This window comes from Vigna unguiculata, chromosome 6, assembly GCF_037176805.1.
Source record: "Vigna unguiculata cultivar grain cowpea cultivar isolate G323 ecotype 2 chromosome 6, ASM3717680v1, whole genome shotgun sequence".
NCBI lineage: Eukaryota > Viridiplantae > Streptophyta > Magnoliopsida > Fabales > Fabaceae > Vigna > Vigna unguiculata.
The window spans coordinates 41,486,139-41,498,993 of record NC_140797.1 but is presented as its reverse complement, the minus strand read 5'-3'; the positions used below and the strand labels follow the sequence as shown (position 1 = coordinate 41,498,993).

At 26.9% G+C, this 12,855-nt stretch overlaps 1 protein-coding gene across 1 annotated transcript; it reads left to right on the top strand.

Moving 5' to 3' along the window:
• Nucleotides 1-6,523: 6,523 nt before the first annotated feature.
• On the top strand, nt 6,524-8,338 carry LOC114187936 (berberine bridge enzyme-like 21). The gene has a single exon (XM_028076364.2). The coding sequence runs from the start codon at nt 6,559-6,561 to the stop codon at nt 8,185-8,187; it is 1,629 nt and encodes a 542-aa protein (XP_027932165.1). The 5' UTR covers nt 6,524-6,558; the 3' UTR covers nt 8,188-8,338.
• Nucleotides 8,339-12,855: the final 4,517 nt, after the last annotated feature.

Sequence of the window (12,855 nt, the reverse complement as noted above, 5' to 3'; positions counted from 1 at the left end):
TGTCCAGTACTACTTCGCTCGAGACCTCCAAACACCTTGGTTCAACAGTGGTTTTCTTCCTTCCTAGGTTAACATTAGGTCGAACATTTTAGTGCGCTTCCACATAAAGAAAACTAATGAATTAAATAAACATCTTAGGCTCAAACATTTTATTGTCTATTTCTACCATGATGTTAATAGTGCTTGAAAAAAAGTTTATATGTTTTACTATTTTATTTTTATAATATATTAGTAAATAAATATAATTTGTGTGAAAAATTACAATATTATTTTTATTTTAACTACTTATCATTTCATACTTTAACCAGACATAGTAAATAACAGTCTACTATACATAAAATACATTACCATTAGCTAGAATACATTATTAGTCCCCTTCTTATTTGGTGAACAGGTTAGTTAGTAACCCGCAGATCTAGTCAGGATGGGTTAAAATGATATCAAAATGCTAATAATCTCGCTGTTTAAATATACCTGTGTTTTTGGCCGATCCTAATTACCTTAATGTACAAATTAATTAAATGTCTATAGACCTACTTTTGAGTTTTTTTTTTTCTCAATGTAAAGTATTTACTTTATATGTAATTTGTTTTCATGTTTAATTATTTTTTGTTATCACTATTTTTATTTAAAAATGTCAAGTTAGTTTTACAATTTTTTTTAGTTTGAACTTTAATTTGGTCATGATTTTTTTGAAAAAATTGATGTAATTTAGTGTTTTTTTGATAAATTTTTGGTAGTGAAGTAATGATCTTACATTAAACCAACAAATCAAACCATTCTTATTATAACCTTTAATTTTGATAAAATATTTTTGACTCATTTCAAAAAATTTAATGAAAAGTATAAAATTGTATCAATTTTTTAAAAGTTTGGACAAAATTAAAAAAAAATACTCGAAAACCAATTTGACATTTTTAAACGAAAAAATGGATTAAAAGAGTAATTAAACATTTAAAAAACAGATTGAGTTTTTCTATTCCTTGTAAACTACATATTTATTAAAAGAGTAATGATATTTTGAAAAACAAAATTTTAACAAAATTGGACACATTATCTTTTTAGATAAAAAGGTACTATTTTATTGTTTCATTTTGATTAAAAAATAAAAAAATTAATCTATTTAATTTTGTTTATAAAAAATTTCTTAAGTTTGTAAAAAAATTTTGTAAACAAATAATTTTCCTTATAAAAAAACCGACAGTTTCAAATAACTAATATTTTGATATGATGTAACATTTCAGGAAAACACTTAAGAGATATAAAAGGAAAATATATTCTTTTCTATTTTAAAATGAATATTAGGAACTAACAATAGTTACTTCAAATTAAGAAATGATTATAATATATATATATATATATATATATATGTTTTGTGTAAACTAAAAAAATAGTTATTTCATATTTTATAAAGATTTAAAACAAAAATATTTTTAATAAAAATTAAAATTTGCTAATTTTACATGAATTAAACGTGCTCAAAGCTTTCAATAGTACTGTTTTTAGTTACTTTCTTATCCGAATATATATTTTTCTTAAAAATTGAAACAAGGAAAAGATGGAAATTCTGAAACTAAAATTAAACAATAAAGTTTTTGTGATTATATGACCCAACCTATTTGTTGCAACATGGAATTAAGAGTTGGATGACTCTGACTTTTTCAACGTACCAAATAATGAGGAAGGTTTGAATCTAATGACAAGCAATAAGTCAATTTATTTAAAAAGTTTGATATAAACTCTAACTCTCAAATTTTAAGATAAGGATTTTATTAGTTTTTTATATATATATATATTATAATGTTATGAAGATTAATTTTAATAATAGTTTTGAGATCAATTTATTCTTAGGATTGAAGTTTTGTCTTTCCATTAGCGATATAGTACTTAATAAGCAAGAAAGTATTGTCTTAGCTTACTTTGAGATACTGGTATATTAGCTTCCAAGCTTCTATCATCTTGCTCATTACACAATACCCTCAAACATGTTTTAACTATTTAACATCTATCTTTATTATCATAATTCACCATATAAATAAATCATTGACTTATTAAAAATAAAAAAAATGATTCCTCTCTTTTCTCTATCTTTTCCTTATTATATTATATGGTTGATATTGTTATACAGTGAGGTTGAACAATTTTGATACAGTACTTGTGACTGATGAATCTAATTACACATATTCTACTAATCATCTTTAAAGTTCTGTGAAATTCATAAACATTACACTTAGATTAAAAAGCAGAACCTGGGAGGCAAACATTGTTTGACAAGTTGAGATGCACCCATTCATGTGTTGATGCACCACTTAAGAATCCACTAATAAGTGGTCAATCTTTGAAAACTTCTGGTTCATAATGGAAATGGAGCACCAACTTCAAGTAAACCACTATGGCAAATTAATTATCTGGGCTGTAACATGGCCACCAAAGAAGAACCAAAATATTCTTAGAAATTTTGAATTTTGAGTGGATCATAACGTGCCATTCAATTCGGTAGTGGATTATGTTCTAACACCGACCCTATCAACCGAATATGTACACTTTCATAGGAACTTCCATCTAATTGGAAGAATGTGAAGTCCACTTCTTCTCTGTCTTAGGAACTATGTTAGGTACCTTTCATTCTTTTTATTTTTTATTTTTGTCAAAATTATCAGTCAGAAATAAAAATGAGATGTAAATAAAAATGGAGTCTAGAATTTAAAGATTTTGATATGAGATAAATTCGTGAAAATGGAGATAATTTACTAGTTATTTGTTTCACTTATATGTTCCCTTTTAAATATCTATAGTCACCTAATATTTAATGTTAAATTTTATTATTTTAACTATAATTTATTTTAGATATGTTATACATTAAATTATCTTATCCAAATAAATACCTTTTTAATTCCATAGAAATGCATGAAATCACTAACTCAACTAAAACTCCCACCAGATTTTTTTTTTTTAAAAAAAAAAAAAACTCCAACCAGATTGGTTATTGTCTCTATCTCTCTCTCACACACACAATATTATTATATTGAGTTGTCAAGTGGATATATTTTATAGGGTAGATTTGAAAATATCAGCATCACCTAAAAAATAAGATCAATTTAAAATATATCCTAAAAAATAAGATCAATTTAAAATATATATATATATATATATATATATATATATATATATATATATATATATATATATATATATATATATATATATATATATATATATATGTATATACAAAACTTGGCTTATACGTTGATTTTTGTGAGATCTTGTTAGACAAGCTTACTTCTTATGTTTCTTAACGTTGCTTCATATAATCATATGCTCAAAACCATGTATTATAAAGATTTGCAAAACTTTTTGGGAAGAGTTATATATTTTTTTAATATTAAATTAATTATTCTTGATTTCTGATCGATCTATCGTTTTTAAGAGAAAAATAAAATAGTTTCATAATCACTATATTTGTTGTTGTAGGCCACGAGTTAATTTTTTTAAATGTTTGTTAACTGGTTTTAACTATTAAACATTGCATTAACTCTTAAAAGTTAGAAGTTGCTTTTTGAGGCCGAGAACCAGTAATAGATTTAACGGAGTACAAATAGTAAAGGACATTCAAATATAACTTGGGGTAAAAGACTGTTTTTTTTTTTTCTCACAAACATAGTACTTTGGACTTATACCAAGCCCAATTGGTTTAATAACTCCCTTTAATTTAAAATACAAAAAAGAAGTCAGCTTATGATACGAGTGTTCTCCCCATAAAATTATATATATATATATATATATATATATATATATATATATATATATATTACTTTTACAAATTAAAATTTAATCTGCATATGACCCACTGGATATAAAATGAAAGATTAATTCTCTCAAAGCAAAAACCTCAATAGCTTCAATGACTAAAGGATAATAATATTAATCACTAGTAGCGTTTATAAGAATTTACAGGACTAATTAATCATTTATAGCCATTAATGATGAGTTATTCCTAGATTTCCTAATAGATTATCATTTATCCGAATAACTTGCTAATTAATTTCTCAAATTTCATTTTCTATTGAACAAAATGATTGATTCTTATTATTACCAATCATGAATTCTTTCAAAATCAAAGAAAATTACGTATGGTTAAGAAATAATAGAATATTTACTTGTGTTAATAATCCGTATATTATTGTATTAAAATAAAAACATTGAAAATAAAATATTCCTTTTACTTTTGGAAACCCTTTCATTACAATAAAAATAGAATATGTATTTTAAAAGGTCCTTCGTTTATTTATTTAATTTTTTTAATAATAGATATAATTTATTTATGTTATTTGAAATGTAACTTTTACCTCCCATACTTTATATTCATTTTTTTTTAATTTAATAAAAGTTTATACAATAATAAATGATTAATGGACTTTAATGTACTAGTCTGGTTGATATGTTAAAAACACAACATAAACTTATTTGAAAAAGGTCATAATGTTTTTATTAAATTTAACGTAATAATTATTAAAATAATAAAAATAATTCAAGAGTTAATTATACATACATATGTATAAGTTTTTAAACTCATCTATATATAATAAGATAAGACTTAAAAGTTTAATTAAGTTAAAGCTGTTGATAAATTTAAATATTTTTAATTAATCATTAACTTTTTAATAAGTTTAGATATTTTAATTGACTTTTTTTTATTATGATTTGTTTTCTATTGAATACTTTTATTGATTATATTTTTAATCATTTTCTTTTCTTTGATTTCTCAATCAACTATACCTGGTTTTATTTTTTTATATGAAAAATAAAGATAGTGTAATTTGATTTTAAATTTCTTATAAATTTAAATATTTTTAATTTAGTTTTTATTAAAAAATTAAAATTTGTTATATTTAATATATATATATATATATATATATATATTTGAATGGAGTTCTTATTATCAATTAAGTCACATATATAACACTACGAACTTAATATTAAAAAATTCTAAAAGTTTAATTATTTTTATAAAAAAAATAACATAACATTGTTTATAAATTAAACATTAAAACAAAAATCAAACCAAATCAAACAAATACAAAACAAACAATTACATTAAGTATAGATAATTATTTGACATCATCATAAAAGTTATGACTTTCTTTTTGGTGGATTTTAAGAATTTTAATCATACATATTTCCATATGTTTTCGTTAATTTGAGGTTTACTAATAGTTTTTTTTTTTCTTTTGGAATTTAGTTTATAATTTTTAACATTACGGTTAAATTCGTTTATTTATTTTCTATGAAACTCTTCATTTTTTTAAATTAATACTAAGGCAATTAAACTATTTTAAACCACTCCTGGGGTGAAAAACTCCAAATAATTTGTTGAAAATAATAAAGAAATTATTTTTTCTTCCCGTGAAGAACATCTTAAGCCTTTTATCGGACTAAGAAGTAAAAAACACTTTAAACTTATATTTTATGAAATTCTTTACATTTCATTAAACTTTTTACCATGACTTTATATTTTAATTTGTTTAAAGTATTTTATATTTTAAATTCACTTTTAAATTCCAATATTTTTTAAACTAAAATAAAGAATAGGAGGCTTTTAAATAAAGAATAATATACAAAAAAAAAACTTAATTATAATAACTATTTTTTAAAGGATTACCATTTTACACAGCCCCTTGATTGAGAGAAAACTAAGGCAAGAAGTTTCGGATACACTATGCTTTAATATTATTGATAAACGTCAAATTGGGCATATTAAGTCATCCCACAAAAATATCAAACAGAGAGCTACTTATACTTTGCGTTTAAAGACTTTTACAAAGTCAACAATTTTATTATTCAAGAATAGATATATTACCTTGACATTATTTTATTTGTTGAAACTTGGTACTATTGTACCAGAAAAAACCAACGTCTTTTACTTTTTCTGTGTAAAAGCGCAATTTGTCAACGAAGATAAGTCACAATTCTTGCAGGATCACATACCAATCATACAGTCCTAATGAGTAACGTAAGACACTCTTACCGGTTCTCTTATATATATTTTTTATTTTATAAATAAAATATTGAATATAAACTAAATGTATTTATTATTTTAAAAATATAAACATACAAATAAAATAGGATTGTTGACCAAATAGTTACAAATAGAAGGATTTAAAATTACTTATTTCTATGAGACGTCAACAGTTACCAAACAAAATTAGCTCTCTGTTTGATATTTTTATGGGATAAATTAATCCCCAATTTGGCGTTTATCAATAATATTAAGCATTGATTGGTTCATGATTCATAATTGAAAACCCCTGATCCCAAAAGATTTATTTTTTTCAACTTTTGTGTATGCAAAGGAGCGTGGAGAAATGATGCATGAGAACAGGAAAATCACAAGAAGATTCCATAAAAAAAGAAAAACCCGTGCTTTTGAAAATTCTCACGTTGTCTTAGGCGCAAAGGTGGACCAAGGCCAACACGTCCCAAACACTCCCCACTTGTGGTGTATATAAAAACCGCACTCACCCTCCCCAAAGTCACTAACTCAAACATCCACAACCGACAATGGCAAAACCTTGTTTGGCATATTTCTCTGCCGCTTTTCTTCTTCTACTTGTCTTCACTTTGTCGTCGGCACAAACCCCCGATTCCTCAATCTACGACACTTTCCTTCGCTGCCTCACACAACGCACCAATTCCTCAACCCAACTCTCCAACATAGTCTTCGCCCAAACCAACCCTTCCTTCCCCACCGTCCTCCAAAACTACATCCGAAACGCGCGTTTCAACACTTCCCAAACGCGAAAGCCGTTACTCATCGTCACTCCCCTCCGGGAATCGCACGTCCAGGGCGCTGTAATATGCGCCAAAAGCGTCAAAGTTCAACTCAAAATCAGGAGTGGAGGTCATGATTACGAGGGTATCTCCTACATCTCCGATGAGCCCTTTATCATCCTCGACATGTTCAGCCTTCGCGCAATCACGGTGGACATAAAAAACGAGGTTGCAGTTGTCCAAGCTGGTGCCACGCTGGGAGAGGTTTACTATAGGATCTGGGAGAAGAGTAAAGTTCATGGCTTCCCTGCAGGGGTGTGTCCCACTGTTGGTGTCGGTGGCCATTTCAGTGGAGGAGGGTACGGTAACATGATGAGAAAATATGGGTTATCTGTGGATAATGTGATTGACGCTCAGATTGTTGATGTGAAAGGAAATGTTCTTGATAGAAAATCCATGGGGGAGGATCTTTTCTGGGCTATTAGAGGAGGTGGGGGAGGGAGTTTTGGTGTCATATTATCCTTTACTATCAAACTAGTTCCGGTGCCTCAAACGGTTACCGTTTTCCGTGTTGAGAAGACTTTGGAAACGAATGTGTCTGCAACTGACCTAGTGCTGCAGTGGCAGCAGGTGGCGCCAAATACCGACGACAGGCTTTTCCTGAGGCTCTTATTGCAGCCAGTGAGTTCCAAGGTTGTGAAGGGGACCAGAACTGTGAGAGCCTCGGTTGTGGCCTTGTTTCTGGGAGGGGCTGATGAGGTTGTGTCGATTTTGGAGAAGGAGTTTCCGCTTCTTGGGTTGAAGAAGGAGAATTGTACCGAGGTGAGTTGGATTGACTCTGTTCTGTGGTGGAACGATGATGAAAGTTTGAAAAACGGTGACAAACCTAAGACCCTACTGGACCGGAATCTGAACTCTGCTGGTTTTCTGAAAAGAAAATCCGATTATGTTGAGAACGCCATTTCAAGAGACGGGTTGGAATGGATATTCAAGAGGATGATCGAGTTGGGAAAAACGGGGTTTGTTTTCAACCCTTACGGAGGGAAAATGGGAGAGATTGCTTCTGATGCGACACCATTTCCTCACCGCAAGGGGAATCTCTTCAAGATTCAGTATTCTGTGAACTGGGACGATCCTTCAACTGGTGCGGCTCAGAATTTCACGAATCAGGCTAAGAGGCTTTACAGTTACATGACCCCTTTTGTGTCTAAGAATCCCAGAAGGGCTTTTTTGAATTATAGAGACCTTGATATTGGAGTGAACAACTTCGGTGAGAATAGCTTTCAAGAAGGGCAGGTTTATGGGAGCAAGTACTTCAATCAGAATTTGGAGAGGCTGGTGAACATTAAGACCAAAGTGGATCCTGAAAACTTTTTCAGGAATGAACAGAGTGTTCCTGTACTTATGAGCAGAGCATAGGGAATCATACAGTGAAGAGTATCGATAACATTTTAGTTTTAATTTTTGTTCCTGTAGTTCTATTCTAATGGTTGGCATGTAGGCCCCTCATATATTGCCTGTAATTGATTCGATTATACATCATTGAATTTCAGAGCTTTCATTTACGTTATTTCTTGTGTTCTTTCTTCTTTCCATTTCTACTTGCTAATATGCATCACATGCTTGTGTCGGAGCTTAGAAAAATCCGTTATATCCCACTGTGAATGTAAAGAAGTTGGTATTGGCTCAATTTTCCCAACTAAACTCTTTGCGTGACTGGTGGATCTCTTCCTTTTGATGCTGACCACATTTTGAGTGGTTATTTGGTCTTAGTCGATTTTGTCTTTAAATTTCTCGTGACTTTTGTCCCCTCTTTCTTTTAATGCGTGATGTTCTCTAATAGAATTTTAACTTCTCCATTTTTTATTTTATTTTTATAATTCCTCCTCTTTTAGTTTAATCCAGACATACCAAATTATGAAGACATTTCCTTGGAATGTTTTTATGAAATGGAAAATTAATTAATTTAGTTAATACAAATATTAATAATGATATTTATATTCCTTAAGCGAGTAGTACAGCGCCAACCAAGCCTCCAACAACGTCAACCACAAACTCAAACTCTAAGAATCTACCAACTGGTGTGTATATAGACGATAAAAAAACAAAAATGGTTTTTTAACAAACAAAATTGTCATTATGAGAGACGCGTTACACTCTATTGTTTTAAAATTTTACCATATGTATGTTAGACAACTACACCTTTGAATTCTAATATGACCCTCGGACAATTTATAATCGCTGTTTGTCAAATGAAGTAAGTCAAACTTCGAAATCTTGTAAAAGCACGAACGTCAAGTTTTACGTATTAGAACGCGTTTGTTTAAGTTGGATGGTTAGGTTTGACTGAACTTGTATCAAGATAATTATAACTCATACTTCAATACATATATAGTTCTTCTGTACATCCAATAATCTTAACATCACTCAACTCAAGTTTAATGATAATTTAAATATTTCTCCTTTCACCGCAATAATCTTAACATCACTCAACTCAAGTTTAATGATAATTTAAATATTTCTCCTTTCACCAGTTAATGAATAATTAATGTGAATGAGTTTATCATTTTTACTTTGAAAACCAAAATAATTAAGTACATTAATTAAAATAATATAAATATATAATAGATTTTATAAAGACAAGAATATCTTTTTTAATTTTTAGATAATAACTTTCTGGTACATAACAAAGACTTTAAAATTTTTAAAATTTTTACTAAAATTGATACTTTATTTTTTTTTCTGTAAATTTTTTAGATGTTTGACATTATTTTTTTAATAATTTGTCTGTTAATTTAAACTTTTTTATGTTTAATTATATTTAATTTTTAACAACCTTAAAATATAGTTATTTTATTATTTAATTGTTTTTAAACTTTTATTGGTGAGCATTAAATAAAATATTAAACAAACATATACAATACTTATGAACATTTTTGTCCTTCAAATAAAATAAAATTGCATTAATTGTTATTAAATCAGATATTATTTAATATCACATTTAACTATGTACAAGAATTCAATACATATTAATTATCCTTAACTAATATCCTTAAAACACTGGTTAACAAGACCCTTAGTATAATGCTTCAAAAAATGACTCTTCTAAATGAAGAATTAAATCATTAGATTGGAGCATTAATATAATGTTTTGAAATATGTGAAGAAGTAAGATCTATCTTGTTTTCATCTTCACCAATAACTTATCTTCTATCACTTTAAAAAATAATCTATTATTTTATTCTTCATCGATATACTTATTTTTTTAAATAATATTAAAAAAATTATTATAATTTAATAAAAAATTAGGAGACGTAATTGTTAAAAGAAAAATATATTATAGTCAAGTCACAATTAAAATAGATTATGAAAAAAGTACATAATACATTAATTTTTTCTTCTAAATTTATAAAAAATGAATATATGAATATATAAAGACTCATGAGATAAAAAATAATGATAATAACTATTAAACTAATATTATATTATCATGTGAGACATGAGAGGGTTACCTTTCTTTTTTCAATAAAAGAAGAGAACAAATGACAAATAAGAATAAAAATAATGAGTTTGTGTCTAACTTCGTTTTTTATTCAAAAGCAAAAAGAAAACATATGAGAGTGATAAGTGGGTACAATTTTGTCAAAAACTAACAAGACCAAAGGTTGGGACAAACCAACCTTGACTTAAGGTCGAGACAAAGCTTAAAGTCAGGACGTGTTGGTTCGAGACAAATGTCGCGATAATCCGATTTGTCCCTAATGTCGAGACAGATATGCTCAAGATGAAATCGAGAGTAACTAACCTAAGTCAAGGGTTGATATGGGCCAACCCCCATTGTCAAGATAGGTTAACCCATGAAGAAAGTTAAAACGAGTCAACATTGATTGAAGTTTGAAATGTTGGTATGGGTCAAAGATAAGGTCGAAAGTAGCTGACATAGGCATGAGATCGAGATGAGTTGGGCTACAAGTGGGGACGAACTGATACGGGTTGAAGAATGAGACAATCTGGTCTAGATTGAGGGTTAAGATGGACCGACTCGAACCAAGAATCGAGACAAATTGGGTTGGACGGATGACACAATTTAATTTAAATTACTTTTATAAAAAAATAGATTATAGATTTTAAACTTTATCCAAATATTTGAATCTATATTTTAAAAAAATTAAATTAATTTTGTAGTAAAAATAGATCTAGATTCAAAACCTAATCTAGTTATTTAGATTTATATTTGATCTTTAAAACTTCATGTCCACCCCTATTTTAAGCTGATTTTTTTTTTGCATGTTACTTTTTCATTTTGTTTTGAGTTTATTTAAGGTTTATGAATATGATTAAGTTAGTATTTAATGTGTTTTACAATTTTAAGTGCAAGTTGAAAAGTTTTTTAACATCTACATAATATTATTTTGATTTGATATGTGGATTAAGTTTTATGATATGTCAACGTTTTATTTGTTGCTTTCTGATTCCTTATGCCAATATTTTTTAATATATACTGTCTAAGTTGTCTATATTTACGTATACTTTTGTCTAAAAAGTTTTAACCTCAACTTCAATTTATTCTAATCTTGATTTTGAATTACTTATTTTATGTGTATAATATTTTTATTTAGAATATTTTAAGTTCAACTTCATTTTGTAAGATAATATTTTTTTAATATATGTTTGAAACTATTTATGTACTTACGTTGAAAGATTATATAAAATTATAAAAATAGTAAAATAACAAATGTTATTATAATCAAGTTAGTTAGTCCACCAATTTAAAATCAATATATGTATTTGCTTAAATATGTTATAAATGTTAAAAATATTATTCCGACTTATTTTATTTTTTTTATTTGTAAATCTTTGATATTTTGGCAATATTTATAGTACTTATTATTAATTGTAATTGATTTAACAAAAAAATGTGAAATATTAAAGCATCTAGATAACTTTTATGTGTATATTTCTTTAAGTAATATATTTAGTATTTATAAAATAAATAATTAAAATAATCAATCTAATAAAACTTATTTAGATTATTTTTAGGTAGTTATTTCATTAAAATTATTTACTATTTTATAAAATAAGTAATTATATATAATTTACCATGTTCATATTTGTTTTTTAAGTTTAGTATCAGCTATAGTTTTTGGTGTCGTTTCTACTTAGACACCAACAAATTGGACACTTATAATTCAAATTTAACATATTTTATATTAAATTATTAACTTTATTGAATGTAATGGAATTTAAATTTTAAATACTAGTGATTTTCTCTGGAAAGATAAATACAATAAAACTATTAAATATATTTTATACTTTAAAAACCATTGGCCATAATTTTTATAAAATTCGTAAAATATAAAAATAATATCATTTTGCCTTTTTTTATTATTATGCAACTGAAATGTAATCATTGTTATATTTCATATATGAAAAATTATACTATAATTTTCATTTGATAACTTTTTTTATTTGTTTGTGAATCATTATTTTTTAAAAAAAAAAATAATAATACATTAATCAATCATTTACACTAACTAATTAAAGGATAAAAGTAAAAAGTAATAAAAATTTTAATATCATTTCTCTCTCGTATATACAATTATAAACACATAATTTATTACGTTATTTTATAATTAAATAACTTTATGTATTTTCTTAAAAAAAAAACTAAGGTTACAGAATATTTTTTAAAACAATGAATGAGTGTTTAACAAAGTAACAATATAATATTACAATGCATAATGAAAGATCTTCCTAAAATGTTGTAGTGAGATAACATAAATCTAAAAAAGGATCAGCATTATTGGTGATAATGTAGCTTATACCTTTGCACTGCCAGGTTCAGGTAAAGGAAAGGTGAAGAGATGGTTAATTATAGTTTAGATAAGATGCTATGTGTTCCCTTTGTATAGTTTCTATTATTTGTCTTTTAACACAGAGGTACAGAATCAGTTAAGGATTAGAGAAGCATGTAAAAGCTTTGGTTCTAGTTGTGAGGCTAATAGCAACATTATAATTTCCACCAATTCTCTTTCTATTTTTGTTGCTTTCTATTTTCTATTGCTCTGTGTTTCTATAGATATATGG

Excerpts from the sequence above, each read along its gene's own strand:
- LOC114187936 (XM_028076364.2), top strand. The coding sequence starts at position 6,559 with ATGGCAAAACCTTGTTTGGCATATTTCTCTGCCGCTTTTCTTCTTCTA.